The 21645-nt window shown below is 30.6% G+C and overlaps 2 protein-coding genes across 5 annotated transcripts in view; one reads left to right on the forward strand and one right to left on the reverse strand.

Annotated features, from left to right (window-relative positions):
• The window catches only part of LOC106687973 (WD repeat-containing protein 44), a 16079-nt gene extending 10154 nt beyond the window's left edge, over positions 1-5925 (reverse strand). Inside the window, exons 1-4 of one of the 2 annotated variants that reach the window (XM_014432189.2) lie at positions 5785-5925; positions 5431-5575; positions 5084-5342; positions 1854-2206 (exon numbers count right to left, since the gene is read on the reverse strand). In XM_014432189.2, coding sequence (XP_014287675.1) covers positions 1854-2206; positions 5084-5342; positions 5431-5575; positions 5785-5852 — 825 coding nt within the window. In that variant the 5' untranslated portion in view covers positions 5853-5925. Of the gene's footprint in view, positions 1-1853; positions 2207-5083; positions 5343-5430; positions 5594-5784 lie in introns of both variants that reach the window. The other variant, XM_014432188.2, reaches the window with a different exon arrangement.
• An 87-nt stretch (positions 5926-6012) lies between these two features.
• Fmr1 (synaptic functional regulator FMR1) lies at positions 6013-21628 on the forward strand. 3 transcript variants are annotated; one of them, XR_010842983.1, is made up of 13 exons: positions 6013-6106; positions 6731-6783; positions 6910-7063; positions 7154-7317; positions 7395-7646; positions 7920-8064; positions 9494-9631; positions 10032-10175; positions 10996-11108; positions 12076-12188; positions 13690-13893; positions 14721-14792; positions 19153-19293. XR_010842983.1 is itself a non-coding variant. In XM_014432190.2 (12 exons), the coding sequence occupies exons 1-12, from the start codon at positions 6056-6058 to the stop codon at positions 19290-19292; spliced, it is 1671 nt and encodes a 556-aa protein (XP_014287676.1). In that variant the 5' UTR covers positions 6013-6055; the 3' UTR covers positions 19293-21628. The 3 variants fall into 3 exon arrangements, 2 of the variants coding, with proteins under 2 accessions (XP_014287676.1, XP_014287677.1); XM_014432190.2 differs by lacking the exon at positions 14721-14792 and having other exon boundaries at positions 19153-21628; XM_014432191.2 differs by lacking the exon at positions 14721-14792 and having other exon boundaries at positions 7410-7646; positions 19153-21628.
• The last annotated feature ends 17 nt before the right edge of the window (positions 21629-21645 follow it).

Consider the following 21645-nt stretch of genomic DNA (forward strand, 5'->3'; position numbering starts at 1 on the left):
TGATCGAAAAAAGGAATATTAAAATTATTTTTATTTTAGAATAGATATTTCCATATTATATATTTTAGGCCTTTAGAATCAAATCCCATTATATTCAATTGAATTTTTTTCTCCAAGAAGTCCAAAAACTTACAAATTATAAATTTCAGTTCTGATAGAAAAAGTTCAGATAGAAAGTATCCCTTTAAATGTTATTTTAAAATAGATTTGAAGATCTTGCCAAGAGATAAAGGACCAGACCATATGAACTTCAAAATTCGTAAAACAAAAATTGAAACCAAAATTTTTAAATTTATTGAGATAAGAATCTAAAGATCTCATTTAAACAAAGTTCTATTCTTCTGAAATGATAATTTACATTCAACATGAAATTATAAATTTTTCAATTCATATATTTTCAGATATTATATTCGAATGCTTGAAATTCAAGATGGCACATTTAAAATTAAACAATTCCATAAACTAATCTAACTGAACATAAGTTATGAACTAACACTCATAATTTTAAAGCATCTTTTAAAAGCAATTACGAGGGTGGTTTGAAAAGTTCTCGGAATCACCGCTAGATGTCAGTGCTAGAGCAATGAGGTTCCTGCACAATAATCACACATCCTTTGTGAGAGAACACGTGGCATGAGTAGTGACGACTCTTTGTTGTTGTTTTATATGTAGTGATTTGTGACAATGGAAAAAACAGATTCGAGCAGTGATTAAGTACTTTGTAAAGAAAGGTATATAAGAAGGATAAAGAAAGGAAGGGAAATTCATGCCGACTTTTAGAACACACTGAGGGACTCCCCTCATTCATATTCAACTGTTGCCAAGTGGACCAGCGAGTTTGAATTTGGTCGGTAGAGCTTAGATGATGATCCGCGTAGTGGATGGCCAATAATTGCTACGACCCCAGAATTTATCGCAAAAGTGCATAAAAAGTCATGGAGGATCGCCGACTGAAAGTTGTCATCTCAACAGATACATCACATTTTAACCAAAGAATTGAGAATGAAAAAATTATCCCCAAGACAGGTGCTGTGGCCCTTGACATTAGACCATAAACGCACCAGATTAGAAAAGTCCGAACGAAAATCTGGCCCGTTTTCAGCACAACCAACAAGATTTTTTGTGCCGGTTTGTGACTAAAGATGAAACTTGGGTCCACTACTATACCCCAGACAAAGCAGTGGAGACAAAACAGCAGTCAAAGCAGGGGAAACATGCTGAGTCACCACCACCAAAGAAAGCAAGGGTTTGGCGGGAAAGGTCATGGCCTCAGTTTTCTGGAATGCAAAAGGCATTCTGCTGATAGATTATGTTCCTACTGGCCAAACTATTGTGGGGCAATACTACGCAAACCTCCTAGACCAACTACAGGAAAATATATGCGAAAAAAGGCCTGGTTTGGCAAGGAAAAATGTCATCTTTCATCAGGACAACGCCCGCCCGCACACAAGTGCTATTGCCATGGCAAAAATTCATGAACTGAGGTACGAATTGTTGCCACATCCACCTTATTCACCTGATTTGGCACCATCAGACTTTCATCTCTTCCCCAAGCTGACAATTTTCCAAGGTGGATGGAGATTTCCTACAACAGAAGAACTGACAGCCAAATTGGAGAGGTATTTTGCAGGCCTGCAGGAACCTCATTTTCGAGATGGGATCAAGGCATTGGAACATCGCTCAACCAAATGCATTTGTCTACAGGGAGACAATGTAGAAAAACAAAAGTAGTTCCACCGAGGTAAGACACTTCTTTCTAGTACATTCCGAGAACTTTTCAAACCACCCTCGTATAATACCAATTCAGTATCATTTACTTGCTTTAGAATGTTAATGATTTAAACATTAAGTACCTTGGTAAGCTTTAAAGGCTGTTCCTCCTTTTTCTGAATAGGAAGAGTGGATGGAGGCTGTGTGGCCTTGTTTTTCTTTCTCTTCCTAGGAGGAGCGACAGGAGCAGGGAGAGAAGGCTCAGTAGATGATGTTGTAGTCACATTAGAAGAGTTCTGAATACTGTTTGCTTTGGTGCTGGCGATAACATCAGGTTCTTGAAGTTTTGGAACCTCCTCTGTTCTGTTCTGATTTAAATGTTTCTGTTGTTGGCTGTTTTCAGTGCTATCATCACCTGGGTCTGATGGGCATTTTAACGTGTTTGTAGAACCACCAATTTCTGCTAAGGTATCCTTTTGTACATTCTGGACTACAGCTAATCAATAAAATAAGAGTAAAAACGTGCAATGTCAATGAAGAAGAAATATTTTTATATACAAAATATATATTAGATTTTATTTTGTCAATTGTATTAACATTTTCTTTAATTTAAAAAAGATCAGCGATTAGGTCTTGATACAGTCTGGCTCAAAGGTGCCGACTAATGTCTATTAAATTTTAATTATAAATTATAGTAGCTTAAATCATCATTTAAATAAAGGTACAATTTTAGCTCAGTATCTCTTTTTATGAAGTACCAATAGTAAACAACCATTCAAGACTACATTTAACTTATAGTATAGTCTCCTTACAAAAAAATAAAATACAATTGGCAGGGATCATATATAGTTTATAAAGTCAATAAAATTTTTTTTATTTGTTGCTATGAAAATTCTTATGCAGTGGTTTTCTTAAGGTGAGAAAAACAAATATCAATTTTGTTCCTGCTAAGAATAGTTCAACAAAAGATGAAAAAGTCATATATAATGGGATAATATTGGGAGATATTGGGTACACTCGGTTGTTTTCACATTCCCAGTCTGTCTCTCTGACCCTTTTCTTAGCTGGTCAGGTGAAAACTGTTTTCTCCTTTAAATTCCTTCCTATTTAATATTTCTTCATTTTTTATTACTAGTCACAATGAGAGATGGTTGATTGTTTTAAATAAACAAAATGAAAGGTACTTCAGAGAAGGAATTTTTGAAAAATTGACAAAACCTGATAGACTTGTTCAATGAGGATAAAACATAACTGATATTAAAGACCACTTAATTGTACATAAGTATACTGAGTTTAATTAAAATCGTAAGAGCTGTAACGAAAGACATTAGACACATTCAATAATTATAGAAGGGTCTTAATTATATCCACTTTTATACATAATCCCCTCCCATACTGTGAGCCTGAGCTAAGAAAATACCAATCTAGGTTCAGGAAAGGAAGAATAACTTCTAAACAAATCTTTACCCTACATATTCTCTTCAACCTATATACCTAGAGATAATCTCTAAAAACATTTATACCAGGACCTTCATAGAGCTGTTCCAGGACATCTTTTCGATCGTATGTTCTTTTATTGTGGGTTCTAAACTAATAGAGAGGGTAAGCTGCCAAGAAAAGTGAAGCCAAAATATGGGCTTCGGAGGCATGTCCTTTAACTTTCCTCAAATTTTGAAGAGCTAGTTACACTATGATTACTGGCTGATAATAGATTTACTTTTTTTAATAAACATAAACAACTTTCATTATTATGGCAGAAACAATTATTTGTTTATTATTATTATCATTACACTATGGTCCTACAAGAACCTGGGCCTCCTCCACCATAGTCAACCAATCTACACGGTTGCTTTCTCTTTCCATCTTTCAATATTTAAAGCTTTAAATTCTCCTCCACATTGTCCAGCCATCTGATCTGGGGACATCCTCTTTTCTGTTTTTCATCAGGTTTGCCTGGTTTTTTGGTATCCTTTCATCAGGCATCCGCTCAATGTGTCCTATTCATCTTATTCTTGCTCTTTTCACTAAAGCCACGATGTTGGGTTTCTTAAACAGTTCCATCTTCTCTCCTCATTCCTTATTTTTTTTTTCCAAATTCCATTCTTTGAGACTCCACCTCGACCTCTTAGAAATCTAAGGGGGCCCTGCCTTGGTTGGACAACTAAGACTTAGGAACTCTTGTATGATCCTGAGTATACCTAGTTCCTTTTCTACTTTTGTTGTATTTTGCACACTTCATTAAATTTTTTTTATTAAGAAGATAAGAGGTATAGTAAACGATAGTAACTAGTAATACTGGAGAAGGTTGCCTATGATTTATTCTAATGTGAATAATATAAAATTGTGAATTTTACAGAACAGAAACAACCATGAATTTTTTTAGAGCAACTTAATGAATTTCTATTGTTGCTACCAAGGAGCAATTGACTTAATGTTCTGTGACACTGTCCTAAGGTGAGTATAAGATGTGTAGGTTCATAATTAATGAACATAAAAGATCCACAGGGTGTGAACATTAAATGAAAAAACATGCTAGGTATAGAGGACTATAGTTTAATTAATATTCATTAAGATTTCGTTCCCAATGCACTAAACAATAAATCATAAAGCAAAACAACTCAACTAAAACAAATGAAATACACAAAATATGTTCACTTAAAAGTTACTTGAGGAGAACTATCTTGAAATTCCTTATTTATGATGAGAACTTGAATGAAAGTTAATAGAAAAGAGAGAGGGTTTGAAATAAAGAGTGATCCTAAATATAATCTAAAATAAAAGATAGAACAAAAAGTGAGATATATATCAACTAAGAGGACTGTGTGGGTACTAATTCTTTATTTATCTATTTTGTATCGATAAATAAAGAAGAGTAAAAATATATAATCAGACAAGCATTGACTCCATGTGTGGATTAAAATGTGTTAATCCCCTACAACAATATATCCAGCAGTAAATCCAGAATTAACACAATACTCAAAATAATTTAATGAAAAAATAAACCTGCAACACATGATAAAAACCAGTCTTGAAGCACTACTCTAACATGATGGGTGGGCTAGTACCCACTGGTATCCAATGTTCTATTGATATGAGGTATAATAGGATTATACCCTATTATTATTACTCTCTTAACTGGATCACAGCTATCGACTTCTGCTTTTAATATCTGCTAAGCGGACAAACAAAGCCCCAACCAAACAAATCCTTTTCACTTCAATATTAATCACTTAATTGCACCACATTAAAATAACAATGGTCAAAAGTTTTCTCAACGTGAATAAGTGAGAACAGAAATATGCTCACCTGCCATGTTAGAGTAGTGCTAGGTTACTAATAACAAATAATAATCTAATCTCACAGAGTACATTACCAGGTTCTTGAGAGTTACTAAGTAGTCTACCAATTCTTCCCAATGAAGTAAGACTGTGAAGGCTTAAAGCATCATGCTCAATAATCCTGAATGGGTGACTTTGAATGGAACGAGTATCTGGAGCTGGGAAAACACCATCAAAAGAGGATGTTTGGCTACTTGTAGGAGATGTGCCAACGGTGTTGAATATCTCTTCATCTTCTGTTTGCATACGCTTCCTTACTTCCCTCAACTTATGCCTCTTGATTTTTTCAACTCCCTAAGACAATTTATAGAACAAAAGGTCGTTACTATATTCATTTTAAAAAATAAATTAAATCATATGGACTTTAATTTACAAGGCTTACAGTTTGTTCCAATCCTGTTTGAAGGGAAAGTGAATTGGGTACTCTGGGGGGTATAGCTGTGTCATACTTCTTGTCATCTAGCTTCAGAGTTGATTGAAAATCAGATTCACTCTTGGATGGTGTCAAACTAGTAGTTTTTGGCTTTCTGAACAAACAATGTTCACTGAGAGAACAGATGTAAAAATGTCATTATTAAATCATATTATGTTATTAATGAACTATGCATGACTTTTCAAATCTTTAACGAGTCAATTTAATAATTTTGTTTCAATAAATAAGTCAGAAACTATTAAAAAATAAACAAATTTAAATCAGTAAATAAGGACAGGTTATGATAAGAACAATGATTTCTACCTTACGAGCTTGTTAGGAGTGTTATCTTCAGCATCATAGTACTCATCTGAATCACTGCTACCAGACATTTTAAATTTGATGACAATTAATGAAGTATTTTATGACATTTTTAAGAAATAAGATTAAATAAATGAACGTAAGTTAATCCACAGCCTTCTACATCTTGTATGATCACTCCTACCAATGGGAAAGGAGAGAACCAAGTTTATGGGATTCTATTGGTTGTAGTAAGTTATACGAGGCCCGTTGATATTTTCATAGCAATAGCAAGATGGATGACCTAGAAGTGGAAGTATGCGGCGAAAACGGTGCTTATTATAAGGTAAGTTATTAAAGAAGTATGTATTACTAGTATTAGACAGGTGTACAGGACTTTAAGGCTTTGTAATTTCGTGTTTTTTTGGTGATCTTGAAATCAATCCATGCCTCTTTCCCTTGCGAATTTGTTCCATTGGTGGCTTTCAACATGGTTAGGACGCCATGTCTTCTGTCAGGGCGTGATTTTTCCATGTGCACAAAATAATTATGAAATGAATTCAACAATTTAGTGTTTTAAGTAAAATGACGATAAATTAACTCTACATTAAACTTCGGAACCATCGTCTAACCTTAACTAAGCGTTGAGAACTCGATCAAATTTTGTACCCAAACTGCTTATATCTTTGGTTTGGAATAGAATAGCTGTTCAATTGTTTGGTTTTCCTTGTTCCTTCAATAAGGAACACTTTTATGGACTTATTCAAAACATCCTTTCATGTTCAGTTTTTGTTTGCCAATTGAGCTGTCCTCTCTTCTAAATGCTGTCCCATCATTCTTTCTAGTTATGACACTATGTAATTACATTCCTTTAAGTGTTTACCATGATAGTTTTTTAATATAAATTACTGTGACATTCATATTGTGTTTTGTTTATAAATCAATTATTAACTATTATATGTACTTTTAGGCTTATGTCACTGATGTGTTTGAGAAAGAAGTATCAGTTGCCTTTGAAAATGAGTAAGTCTATTAAATGTTATTTATTTACTAATAATGTGAATTAGGTTATGGTAACTATAAACTATTATTAGATCTAACTGTAACACTACTTCCACCATTTTTGGAATCATGTTGTTTTTCATTTAGATGGCAGGCAGAGTCCAGGTTTACCTTTAACCTGGTGCGGTTACCTCCACCCAAAGATGCCCCTAAAACAGAATTTAAGGAGAATGAAGAGGTTGAAGTGCTCTCTCGATCAAATGATCATGAGTCATGTGGATGGTGGAGAGCTGTCATTAAGGTATCTGAAACTCTTTCTCTATGCTTGATTTATCTTATTTTGTTTTGAATTTATATGTTTTTCATATAAACTTTTTTGTATTAATTTTAGATGATGAAGGGAGATTTTTTAGTTTTGGAATACCTTGGTTGGGAAACAACTTATACAGAAATTGTCCCTTCTGACAGGTTGAGGCATAAAAATATCAATCCTCCTATTACAGCACAAACATTCACCAAGTTCGAAATAGAAGTTCCAGAAGAACTGCGGGAATAGTAAGTGTTATTATTATTGAATCCGGTAAAGCATTTCTTATTATTTTGTTCAACATTGTGAATATATGAATAATTAGTCTTTATGACTGTAGTGCCAAGAAGGAAAATGTTCACAAAGAGTTCCAAAAAGCCATAAATGCTTCAATCTGTCGTTACATACCGGAAAGTGGAGTTCTAAGTTTTATCTCAAGGTGTGAAGGAGCTAAAAAAAGAGCCACTATGCTTCAGGAAATGCATTTTCGAAATTTGCATCAAAAACTGTTACTCTTAAAACGGACTGAAGAAGCCCAAAAACAGTTAGAATCCACAAAGCTTCAAAACACTGGAGGGTATGTAAATTATTAACATGCTTTATCCTTACTAAGTGAATATGTTTTAGTTTAATTTAATGTCAATGTTGATATTTTAAAATAGCAAGGTAGAAATGTAGGTTGCTATCTACTAGTTGGTTAATGTTGGTTCGTATGCTTGCAATGGCATGATTCTTAGTTATATGCCTGTTTTTAATGTTTTAAAAATATCTGTGTATTAATGAAAACCATTCACTATGTTTTTTTTGGATTAATATTGCTCAATTGTTTATATATTAATTATTTTTTTAGGTTCTCTGATGAATTTTCAGTTAAGGAGGATTTAATGGGTCTAGCTATTGGTGCCCATGGGGTAAATATACAGCAGGCAAGAAAGTTGGATGGTATAACTAATATCGAATTGGAAGAGGGTTGTACTTTCAAGATTTATGGTGAAGTGAGTGGTCATTTATTTTTAGTAATTATCTCCCTTTAATTAAATTTCTAAATCTGTTATTACTATATGCTATTACTACTTTGATGTATGAATATTTTATTTTTTTATTAAATGGAATAAATGTTAGTGAGCTTTTTGTTTGTGGGTGCTATGGTGACTGTTCATCATAAATGTTTGTAGGCAAGGTTTCTTTTTTAATAATAATCTGCAGTGTTTAGTTTTTAAAAAGTTTGGTAAGCATCTTAAAAACAGATCTCTTTGATTTTTGAGCTCTTTTATAAACTTATTTCCTCAGGATCTATCCATTTCTTTCTTATTAATTTTGATAACAGTAGTCACTATTAAGTCAAATTTATTAATATTGTATTAATAATTTGTTGGTTTTCGTTGTAAGGAAGAATTTTTCTTTTATTAATTATTAGATGTAATATTTAGTGTATAGGTTACATTTTTTTTTTTTTTTTTTAGCAGATATATGTAACTAGTGATAATTGGTCTCTAGGACATAATGGCACCATCAAATAAATTCCTTCTTGTGAGCTTCTCAATAACTTCACATTTTGTACATGAGTTACTAAACAATTGTAGTTTTAATTTTGGTTGTTTTTTAATTACCCAATAGTGTTCTCTGTGTTGTTTCATATTGATTTTCTTACATTGTATTAATTTCTGGTACTCAGTGTTTTATATTGAACTAATATTAGTTTTATTCAACAAAATTAAACTTAATTTAAATGGAGTCCTTACATGATTATTCAATCCCTGTTCATCTATGAAGATGGGTTATGAAAATAAAAAAGTATCTTAAGACAGTTGAAGATAAGCGAAGAGGATGGATGGTAGGGGTTTTTAACAGGTGCTATGTCATACCCTTTACTCGTCTTGGCAGAGCTTTTCCAGTTTCAAACTTTCTATCCAGGAGATATCTTTCAGTTTTTCTATCACTCTATGGTCTGTTAGTAACAATGTTTAGTTCAAAAGGTGTTTTATTAAGCTTTTATTAATAAATTAATTAAGTTAGCCCTAATAATGTTTAAGTAGCACACCAGGGATAATTTTGTGTCTATCATCCTAATTTCTTTAAATTTATCATTTAGCGGCCAATGAATAAATTTCTAATTAAAATTATAAATGTAATATAATTTTTAAACTATTTCTTTGGGTTCCTATCCCTTAATGCTCATTTTACTGAAGTTTTCGTTTATTTGACTGATATTATTACAAAATTTTGTTTTTTCGCTGGGTCCTTATTATTATTTTATGCTTGTTTCTTTTTTCATTTTCTTTAATCTTTAATCTGTTATTATTTTAAGAAAAAATATTGATATGTTTTTCAAAGATCCTTTAAATCAAAAAATTTGCCAAAATATCCTTTAAAATTTTTAAACCAAATAAATGCTTATAAATTTAATTATTTTAAATTTCTTAGACCAGTGAAGCTGTAAAGAAGGCAAGAACCATGTTGGAGTACAGTGAGGAGTCAATGCAAGTAGAAAGAAGTCTTGTTGGAAAAGTGATTGGAAAAAATGGCCGCATTATTCAAGAAATAGTTGATAAAAGCGGAGTTGTAAGTTTTCTTTTATAATTTTTTTTTTAATATATGCTAAAGGAATCAGTTTATTTTATTCTATTTTTAACAAACACATTTTTGTCTCAATACTGATTCAATTAATTATGGTGTGAAATATACACTTATTTACTAGCTTACTGTATCTTAGAGATGTGTGTGTGTGATAAGAAACTGGTAATAACTAAGGTAAAATCAAACCTTTTAACCAAGTACAATGGTTATAATTTAATGCTTTTAAAGTGTATACTTTAAATTGTTTCTTATTATATATAATTTTCTTATTAGAATCAAATTCAATTTAAATTTATAGTAATATCAATGTTTTTGTATTTATCCATCCATGTCTCATATATTTTGTTATTTTTTTAAACATTTTTATGAAATATATATGTGTTAGGTGCGGGTAAAAATCGAGGGGGATAATGAGCCATCTCCATCGGTACCTAGAGAAGAAGGTCTAGTCCCTTTCATGTTTGTCGGGACTCTGGAGTCTATTACCAATGCTAAAATCCTCCTGGAATATCACCTTGCCCACCTCAAGGTATCAGAAGAGAAGTATTCTGTTAATAATATTAATTATGCAGTTAATCATTAGTGTCTTCAATATTTTTGTCATTCTTTTTAATTTCCTACACATCTTGCTATAAGCTCATCCTTGTTACCACATAATTATTTTTATTGCTCCTTACTCCTTTTAATTTATGAACCTTCTACTTAGAGTTCTGTGACAGTTGATAGTATTATTGGTTGATCAATGGTTATGGCAAATAGATAGTATAGTATAGATTCTCAGAAATAATGTTAAACTTAAAAGCTAGAGTTTTAAGTGAGATCTTAAAATGATGGTTAACATTTTATCTTGTTGATTAGTTTTAATTTGTAGAAGCACATATGTAATCAATTCTCTTTAGTTTAGTATCACTGAAACTGACTAAAATTGAGATACAACACCTATTCAACAACATTCAAATAATGAATAACAAATTGATTTCCCAGTGAATTCACTAGAAACAGGAATGGTTTAGTACATTTTATCTTTTATGTAAGATTCACGTTTGTAGTAATGAAATTTAAATTAATATTTACAAAATTTTCCTTAATTTAGAAACTTAACATAAATGTGTCAAGTATAAAGGAAAACTATTTTTATATTGTGTTCTCTCTTTTGTTTGTGTGTTTTCCTAAAGATTTTACTCGTATTACTATCTAACCAATCCAGAAAAATTTTATTTTTAGAATTTGAGTCTAACTGATGTTCTTTGAAATTTGAATTCTGAATTCTTCAAAAACTTTTGAGCTCACCAAACCACTATCAGTATTTATTATATTGATATTTACAGCAGCAATTAAAATTATTGCAGGAAGTTGATAAGCTGAGACAAAATAAAGAAGCCATTGAAAGCCAAGTTCGGAACATGCAAGGGACAAACATGGGTTCGATGATGGGATTCCCCATTCAAAGGCGCAACGAAAGGTAAAACATGAATATATTAATTATTATTTTCAAGTATCAATAAAAAAAATGGGAAATAAGGAATTATATTTTGTTAAAAACTAAGCCTTACCCCTCAATCAGGCAATGTATTCTACAAGACAACCTTATCAATTGATTTTAAATGTTTTACATTTGTCTATTTTAACTGTTTTTTCTGATGTTATTACATCAGAACTGTGGAAATGTTTGGCTGTATGCATACTAAAAAAAACCTATAGCTATTTTATCTGTCAAAACAAATAAATCGGTAATAAAGGAAAGTTCGTGTCGCTTCGCTGGAAGTATGAGGTAACTGTAAACTTTGTGAAATTGACTTCATTGTGTTAGTGGGCTCAAAAATATACTTCCAATACTTGTAAATTGACATAATTGTTCTTAAAAATTCTCCTTGGGTAGAATTTGAAAGTACAATTATATTGATTGATGAAAATCTAGTAAATCAATTTTTTACCTTGCCAACTCAAGTCAATTTTACATTTGCATCATTATACTTTAGAAGCAGCGATATAGTTTTTCTTTATTTAACATTATTACAAGTTGTTCTGATCCTATTATTGTAATTTACATTTGGGGAAATTAAACAAAAAAAAAGAATCATAATAGTATTACAATCTCTGTAAAATCGACTCAATGTCTTGGTTGCCAAGTTTAGGCTATGTTTATTCTCTATTCCGAGAAGCTAAAGGGCTGAATAAATTTATTTAATTTAAATATTGCACAGAGGATAGTTTGAAATGTTATTTGTAATAGTAAAAAGAAAAAAATGTTATAAGTAAACTATTGCTAAACATTTATTAATCTTGACTAGGTTAGATTGAAATTAAATTATTTCGAATATGAACCCAAGTTCATTTTAAAGTAACATGAGTTTTATATAGTACTTTCCATTTTGTTTTATTAGTTGATTTCTTCTTATATGTTATTAAATTTAATGTTTCTGTTAAAGAGGTTACAATTCCGATATGGAAGTTGGTGGTGGACGAGGGAGAGGTGGCCCTCCTAGAGGACGTGGTGGAAGAGGTCGAGGAGGCCCCGGTAGGCATGATTCCAGGTACCAAGGTATGTAATATTTTTCTAAGTTGGTTTAAACTCTAAGAATCAATCTTAGTACTTCCAATTTTAATTATCTGATTTTTTTTTATATTGGTAAGTTTGAAAGGCTGTTATGTGATTGTAACATGCATGGAGACTTTTAAAGACCATATCGTCAAATGAATTGCTTTATCTGTCACATTGATTTGATATTTTTTGTCCATTTTTTTTATACTTCATTCAGTGACATTTCTTAACAGTACATTAATTTGTTTGATAGTTGCTCAATTGTAGATCCTTTTTGGGAAATTTGATTGGGAACACTTCACTTTTTCCCTTGGCAATTCACTGGAAGATGTGGTCATAAACATTCATATACTGTTCTCTTATTTAAGTTAACAAGAAAAAAGTATTTTATTCATTTACTCTTTTTTTTGTTGGCAGATTAAATGAAATAGTTGAGTGTGCAATATAAATTTTTGAAAAAGCTGCATTGCTTAATTGCTTTTTTTTGTGTTTTCAACTGTTGATAAAACATACTGTGTCGATACTTTTCTTAGCTATTTATTTTTAGGCATACTCAGTCACAATAACAACTCATATATGAATTCAGTTTATTTAAACATATTTCTTATGAGCAGAAATGCAAAAGTCTAAATGATCTAAAAGTCATCATCTTCGGAAACATTAATAAGCCACCATATTATTCTAATAAATCTAAACATCAGCATGCAGTCTTAAACTAGATATTATTTTCATATTTTGAAGCCTTTGTACAACAGATTTTTTCCGTTGTGATATTAAATATGTGTTATCACGATTAAAATTATTTGTAAGTGTATTATAATTACTTGGAATTGTAAGAAAAAATTACAATTACACTAGTTCACCAAGTAATTGCTATTACAGTTACTTTTAATTGTACTTCTACTTATAATTTCAAATTACAGTAATTGGCAAGTAGTTGTAATTATTTTTGCTCAACTCTGCTGAAAACGTAGAAGTCAGGATCTATGTTTACCACCATCAAATTTTTGAAACTATCTAAATTTTAAAATCACATACATTAAAGTAGTAGTAAGTCTTTATGAATTAAAATTGAGATTTGTCACTTCTGTATGAAATTATTTTTATTTTTATACCTTGTTTGTCTAAATATATTACTCCTTAGTCTATAGTATAAATTACTATAGAGAAAGAATGGCATTGATCTTTATTGGTTTTTTGCCAATTGGTTATTATTATTTTTTATTTTATTTTTTTGTAATTTTACTGATTCTTATTACGTGGAGATATATTTATAAAAATCATAATTTAAACTTTCCTTAAATTGAACCATATAAATACTTAATTGAATTGGTTGTTTGCATTTTGATATCTAGAATAATGAAGTGTAACTTAAAGGGTCCTTGAGATCTGACTTCTACCTCTTCAGTTTTTTTTTACACTGACCTGTCCCTGTCTATCTACTTAGTGCACTATTTAGTATGTACCATAAATACATAAATAAATGTTTATTGTATTTCAGGTTCCCGACACCAAACTCCTGACACCGATGAAAGAGTGAAGGAAGGTGGAAGAGGTTATGGTGGAGGCGGCCGAGGTGGTGGTGGAAATTATATGCAGAGGAGGGACCGAGGAGATAGGGGGGGCCCTCCAAGAGCAAACAACCCTCGAGTAAGGCACGATGAAGACCAACCACCTCCACAGGATTTCGAAACAGGGGACTCAGGTAAAAATCTGATTCATTTGTATTTCTCCTTCCATTAATATCCCATTAATATAATTTGTCATATTTCTATGAAAATTGTGATTTATTAAATTTTCTCTTGTCCTTAATTTCAGAATACTTTTCAAATGGTATATTTCTTAAATTTTATAGTTCTTGCTTGTTTATACGATTGTGGTGCCTTGTTCATGTTTTTCTCTATTTAAATACTTAGTTATATTGGTAATGCCATTGTGGCTCACTTGAGTCATTTACTTGGTAGTTATTTCCTAACCACTTTGTTAAAGTCATTTAATTAGTCAATGACTGGTTAGTTTTTGATATTTACAGGTGTTAAATTAGTTTTATTGTATTTATTCTCAAATCAGATAAAATAATGGATATGTTATCATTACGATTATAATATTTTATGTATTTGGTTGTATTTATTCTCTCAGTTTTCAAGTTTTACCCTCTACCCTCTCTCCTAGTGAAAGGTATTTTATTGTATTTGTCCGCTTTGGGTCGAATGTATTGAAATAAATGAACTCTCATGTGACAAGAAGAAAGAAGTATACAGGCGAACCATTTATTATATCAGCAAGTCTGAAGAGGTTTTATGTACAAAACTGAATTGGATTAATGAAGTGTAATAAGTTAACCTTTGTAAGAAAGGATGTTAATCTATAGGATCAAACGCCAAACTCCAAAAATGATATTTATAAATAAATTGAGAACTGATTGGTCTTAATAATGGGTTATGGTTCAGTTATTAAGAACATACCTATGAAGGGAATATTCAGCTTCAAAACTGATTGGCATTAGTATGAAGATTCTAAACATTTTTCCAGCGTTCCTGTAGACTCAGGGAACTTCCTTGCTGGATGTGGAAGTAACTTATTTTGCGATATCACAAGGGAGCTGTAAGTATTAATATTATGTTTATCTTCTCAAAAGATAAGAAATGAATTATATTTATAAAGTATAAAGAATGGGGATTTTCTAACGCTATCATTATTTCATGCACATTTCGTCATTATGGTTGTGGAGAGAAGCATCCTTCATTTTTACTGTGAATTTTTTTAAAATCTTTAGCGTGTTATTAAAACATTTGTAAAATGGTACTTGTCTAATCTTGTAGCCCAGGTGAAACTTATGGTAGTTCCTTTCCATTATTAGTAGGTTGTGATCCTTAATCCTCTTATACCATCCTGAAGATAAGAGAGCATGTCTTCAGTTCAATCTTTTAATTGGTCCCTTAATCATAATTTAAATTTGGTTGAAGGATTAATCTAGATGATTGAAGTTTATTGTTTGCTGTTTCTTTATTTAAATTGTGCTTTTGTTTGACTGCCTTATTTACTCCCACTAGGACTGGAAGGGCAGGTTATCTTAGCCGATTTTGAATCTATCATTGAAATTGACTTAAGTCAACTAATTTGTTGACTAAACATAGTCAACCTTTATAGGCTCAATTTTAACTAGTGCTTCTCCTGCTCATGATTTGAAAGTTGGTAAGCTGTCCCAATATTGTCCACCCTTTTTTTTAAAATTTAAATTCGAGTTTTTACAAACAGTCATCGTTCACATTTATACTAGAAAAAGGACAACTGCACACATAGTACATTTGTGGTCTAAAAGTTTTTGGTAATATATTCTGCTACTCTGTTTACTACTAGATAGCAGTGAATATATCAGTTAGCATCTCTAACTAGCAAGTAAAGTGTGAAGGGAGAAGACAGCATGGCAACAAAATTAGATAAGTACCAAAACAATAATAAACATTATTGCTTGGTGTTTTGTTTATTGTAGAATAACATATTTGTTAATCTTTACTATTTTCGTTTAGAATTAGAATTCTTTCATGTTTGTTACATATAAATTACTCTTATTTTTACTTAAATTTGTCGATCAATACCATTAAAGAAACCTTCCTATAAAAATTTGAACTGAGGCATCATGATTGTTTAACACAAGCATTATTCTTATTTCTGTTTGTGAATTATTTATTATTCTAAATTTAATCATTTCTTAAAAGTAAAGAATATGAAAAGTTTCTTTATTACTTGTAGCCCAGTAAATAAAGGTTTTTTTTTCACAACTAATTAGGAGAAAGCTAAATTTCATGTGTGTGATATATCCTTATCAGGCATGTATTTGAGTATTGTAGCTGTTTTTTTTTTACATATAAACCAGTCACACCATTTTAAAGCTTAAAATGTGTTCTACAAGTGTTGTTTGAAATGATTTTTTGTTATTTATTTTTATTTTAGCGATTTAAAAAAAATAATAAATATATTTATAGCTCTGTTAGTATAATTTTAATTTAAAATCCTTTCAATATGACCTGCAAAAAAATTTATTTGGAACAACAAAAAAAAAATTAATCCTAGAACCGTTTTTATATTTTGGCTTTTGAATGATATTAGATTTTCAAGTCTAATGGGTCTGGAGAAGTATTCTTGGGGAGGGAAAGTGAGGATTTTAGAGAAAATACATGTCTGATAAGGATCTATCATCTATGTAAAATTCAGATTTCCTCTATTCGGTTATTATAGTCTACGGTATTTGCTCTTCATTAAATGGAATATTATTTGTGGTAATTAGTTTCAAAACAGGTTTAGTTCATTTTTGCACCAAATCTTTATATTATATTTTTCAAAAGTTTTTAATGCACTAGATCAACCAGCAAAACTATATTAACCAAAGCTTCTCAATCCATTTAAAAAAAGGCTTACTTTGGTCAGATAGAGATGCGAGAAGATATAAGAAGAAAAAAACAAAACAGTAAAACACCTTTTTCATTTTATTTTATGATTTTGGTACAATATTGTTACTCATAATCTGACAAATTATTGGAATGTACTGTTCATGATAAAAGCAATCTAAGGGCATAATTTTTAATCAGAAGAATTTACTACTGTTTCTTGAAGTCTTCCTAGGTTTTTTGGTGTGTCCTGCAAAAACTTTGAAAATGTATTGATACATATTTAAAGCTAAATCATCCCATATGTATGCGTTCCCAATATTTGAAAATTGAAACTAATATTATAAGGAAGGAAGGAAAATACATTATCAACTATTTCTAAACACAATCATGCTTAAAAATTATTGGTATATATTGCACTGGTCAACATAAAAAAATATATAAAAATTGGTCTGTTCATCTTATTCATTTGGACAGCCCTGATGAAGCCCTGCAAAGTGGGGCGAAACGTTGGAAAATAAAATAGTTGTAAACTATTTTCGTTTCACTTGTGACCGCAACCCTGACCATCTTCCTATATATAAAAAAAAATATTTTTTAACAATTAAATTTTTATTCTCTTAATCAAATGATGATCTAAAACCTTCATTTGTTACCTATAAAGTTTTTTTTTGTAGAAACTAGACCAATATTTCAGATTTTTAATGAAATTGTCACACTGCTTACACATAGAAATTTTAAATAGGTTTTACACCTCCTCATCTCTAAAGAATTAGTAAATTAACTATTACAAAAGACAACAATAATTATCAAAATGGTAGATAACTAAAAATATTGAAAAGTGGAATTTAGTAGAAAAAATGAAAAATGACTTCAAATTGTAATGTTATTCAACTATCTACACCTCAGTATAAGAGCGAATTAAATTTAATTCAAATTTGTTCAGCATGAAGAAGTAATATTTTTGACGTTATTTCACAAAATAAGTGAAAATTGTTTACATTTTAGGTAAAAAGGTTCATTGTTTGAAGAGCTATATTTTGAAAAGTAATGGTCATACAGGACTCATTTTGAATTAAAATTATCAAAATGTAGACTTAAAAACAAAAAAGAAAGCTGTTCTATCAGGAGCATTGTTTTGCATTTATTTGTTACAATTAAGAAAATGGTGCCCAATTTGAAGTTCACACAAAATCTGAAATATCATCTACCAAAGCTGACTTTATGTTGTAACACCATTTTTTCTTTCATTAATTACGTAGAAGTAATAAAAATTTACAATCTGGAACCCAGACAGAAAATAGGTGTTTACCAGTGTAAATGGTGTTTTCTGAACTGTGTATGTCAAATTTTTATAAGAAGAGGATTGAGAATTTCCCATTTGTCTCCTTGATTTTAATGAAATCTTTTTCAGTGAATCTAAGTTTTAAATTATTGGCCATATGTACCTTTTGGGAAGAAAAAATCACAACTTTGGGTTTTTATTGCCAATAGGGAAAATACCAGATTAAGGTAGGCTAAAAATTTGGGAACCCCATTTTGTGCAATTGTTGTTTTACACAAATTTCCAAGGGATGTATCACTTCCGTTCATTGAGGTAATATTCTACTGGTCTAAAAAAATAAATGTTACATTATTGACATAAAGGTATACTTCTGGCGGTCCAAAATTTTATACTCCTGCACTCTACTCTACTTGTTGAGTAAGGGGAAAATATAAAACAAATTTGAAAAATCTCAAATTATTATTTTAAAAAAAACTTATTTTCATAAAAAAATAGGAATAAACTTTTTTTTGTGGTGGAAAATGCTAATTTGAGTTAATTTTTTTGTTTAGAAAAGTTATGTTTTATCCCCCCAAAAGTACTGCTATGAAGGCATTTTTTATATTCCTACCATGCTTAATACTTGAATATTTTGATGTTTTTTTTTTCCCCTTAAATTTTTCCATTCGGTTATAGGAACTTCTGGTTTTGAGCTCATTTTTTTAACTTCATCGGAATTAGGGATATAAAATTGAATGTTTTTTCTGCCAAAACCTTCCTAATTTTTTTCAAGGCACTTGTACATTTGCCCCTAATATTGACATATGTCCAATATTTTATATTTGCTTTTAAAAAGGTTCATTAAAATATAAGAGATAGATGTCAGATATCCTTTCCTGGTTTGTTGGTTATACTTTGAAGTCAACTTAATGCTTTTTTTTCCATGATCTAAGTGCTGTGGCATACCAAAATTTGTAATATTTTTTATAATTGCCTTTTTTTTTTTTTTTTTTTTTTGTTATGACCCCCTTGCTGGGATGGGAGGGTTATCTAGAGGTAACCAACCTATCCTAACCTTGGTTGGAGGTAAAGTTTCCATTTTCAACTTGCTGGATCAAAGCAATTTAACACTGAAGTTACGAGGCAGGTGAAGTTGACACTCCAACAAATTTCATTCCCCGTTAACATTACTGTCAGATTTTCGGTCTTGAATATCATGTTTGAATCAGGCACTTTTACCAATATCATTCATGGTCTATTATTATACTAATTTAATCTACTTACATGAGTGTTTTTTTTTGTTATGTTTTAGCTGCCATCAACAGTGCGCCTGTAGAGAATTCCTCGAGCAAAGAAGCCGTGAATAGTACAGAAGGACCAAAAGGCCCACGCAGAAACAACAGGCAGAAGAGGACTGAGAAGGTGAAGGAGTTGTACAACGGGACAACCTAAAGAGGAAAAGATGCGAGGGAGGAGGATCTAGTCACCATGGCTCACTGCCTGTTGCTAAAACAAGGACACTAACCGATATTTCCACTTCTCCCTCGTCCGCATAACTTGCTACTTTGTTTTGTGCTGTGCCAATGGCTACAGGCAGTGGGCAAAAGAACAACTAGGTTTCACCATCGCTGGCTACATCTCTTTCCTCATTTTTCTTTTCTTTTTTTCTCTCTTTTTTTCATCTCTATCTCTCGGAAACAAAAATCTCTTTGTTATATCTAATTCTGAGTTAAACATCAAGTGTTTGACTAGAAACCCCCTCCTTATATTTATTTGTAAGACGTTGTAGGTATATTGACTTTTCTTTTCTTTTCTTTTTCCCTGATTGTGAATATCTTGCTCAGATAGGTTAATGAACAGATTTTCTTTCTGTTTTCTCATGCTATACAATTCTTGTGTTTGTGTTATAATGTGTTATTCGCTTAATATTTTGGCTAACACCATTTACAAATATTGCTATCTGCAAATAAAGGATTTATAATCCAGATCGATAATTTTTATTTTTATTTCTTGCTTTTTTTTATTTTTTATATATTTTTCTTAACTATCCAGAAATTCATATGGAGGGGCGCTTACTGTACTTATTAATTTCAAATTGTTCTTGTTTGTGAGCTAATAAGATTTGATATGAATGATTAAGAAAAAAGATTTAATTTAATTTTGTTTGTTTAATTGTTTTGTTGGAACTTATTTGAAAAGTGTATGCTATGAAAAAGCTGTTCATACAAATGCTTTGTAAGTTATTGATGAGTAACAAAGTTAAAACAGATTCTTATAATGGTAATAAATACAGATATTTACTTTGGCAAAGACATATTTATGTAAAATATGGGTTGCACTACATACAAATCCTAATTAAACTTTTTTTTTTACCTCTGAGGTATACAAAAGAGTTTAGCGAGTGGTAATGTATGAAGATATTGACTATAAAATAATGAGGATCTATAAATGTTAAATTAAAGCCAAGGACAGCTGGATTATACTGATGTGACATCTGTCTCGATAGTCACTCATGTGTTAACAGTTATGATGTTATATTCAATAATAATATATATAGATATTCTTCTAAATAATTTAAATCTTATCAATTAAGATTTCTCATAATAATATTAATATTATTAATAAGAATAATAGCCAGTATATACATATACTGATATATGTATAATAGTTTATGCCACTTGCTTTATTCCCTATAGAATTCAGTCTATTTGTTAGTTGTAAACTTATTATAGATGAACAATGTCAGTTAAATTTTTTCTCACATAATTTAGCCGTTTAGAAGAAACAGATTCTATCTTATAAATACCTCCTAATAATACTGATTGTTTTATGTACAACAATTATTTTCCAACCTTTCAAGGTATGTTTTGACTTACTTTATTTTGAAATTCGAAAATTGTATATTCTAATGTGTGGTGTAGTTATTGTTTTTGATGTGTACCGTTCAAGCCAAGTTGATTATATAGCATTGTTCTTAAATATGTTTAGATTACTAGTGAAGTAGCCACTGTTTTTTGCCTTCATATAATTGCTAAGATTTGGTTTCTTTCTTTCTTTCTTTTATTTTTTTTAACTAATCTATATTTGGGGAATAAGCAGAACTAAAAGTCATGATATGTTCCCATAAAAGTACGCTTTTAATTTTGTAACTTAATTTGACTTATAATTTATTCATTGTTTATCAAGACAAAGATTGAGACTTTTAAAGCGTACAATTTTTATATGTACGTATCAATGTGATCCATGTTATGAAATTGAAAGCGTAGTTTCTTGACATTATTTGTGTGATTATTAAAAGGAAGATGTGTATTACTTCCTTACCATAATATTAATACTATGTAATATCTATGCTCATGCTATGATATTCTGATTATCACTATCACTGATCAAAAAAGGGTTCAGATCGCTAATTAATTTGCGTTTTTATATAAAAATTTTATTTGTGAATTTGTTTTTGCGTGATGGTCTGAACTTTGTAAAATCCCAACCGAAGTCTGCGGAACACTAATGTTGACAATTACGAATATCAGAAGTGGATTTTGACATTGAGCACAGCTGTTTGTATTACGCTATGAACAGTTAAAAGTGTATTTGTAAGTAATATTTCTTGTCATACCACGGGCGTGGAAACATTTTTGATATTCTTTCCCCACCCGTTCCTGAATATATATATATATATATATATATAAATATATATAAGATTTTTTGTATTGTTAGAACCCTGTAATTGTATTTAAAGTGATTGAAAAAAAAAAAATGTAAATTATAATTTGCTTTTTATTTGTTCCCTTCTGCTTTGTTTTTT

This window comes from Halyomorpha halys, unplaced genomic scaffold, assembly GCF_000696795.3.
Source record: "Halyomorpha halys isolate HHAL.00 unplaced genomic scaffold, Hhal_1.1 Scaffold1035.1, whole genome shotgun sequence".
Lineage (NCBI taxonomy): Eukaryota > Metazoa > Arthropoda > Insecta > Hemiptera > Pentatomidae > Halyomorpha > Halyomorpha halys.

Bases quoted from the DNA above. Each gene is read 5' to 3' on its own strand.
- Fmr1 (XM_014432190.2), top strand. From the start codon at position 6,056: ATGGATGACCTAGAAGTGGAAGTATGCGGCGAAAACGGTGCTTATTAT. The intron at 7,064-7,153 runs GTATCTGAAACT...TATTAATTTTAG, and splicing joins GGTGGAGAGCTGTCATTAAG to ATGATGAAGGGAGATTTTTT. The intron at 13,894-19,152 runs GTAAAAATCTGA...GTTATGTTTTAG, and splicing joins TTTCGAAACAGGGGACTCAG to CTGCCATCAACAGTGCGCCT.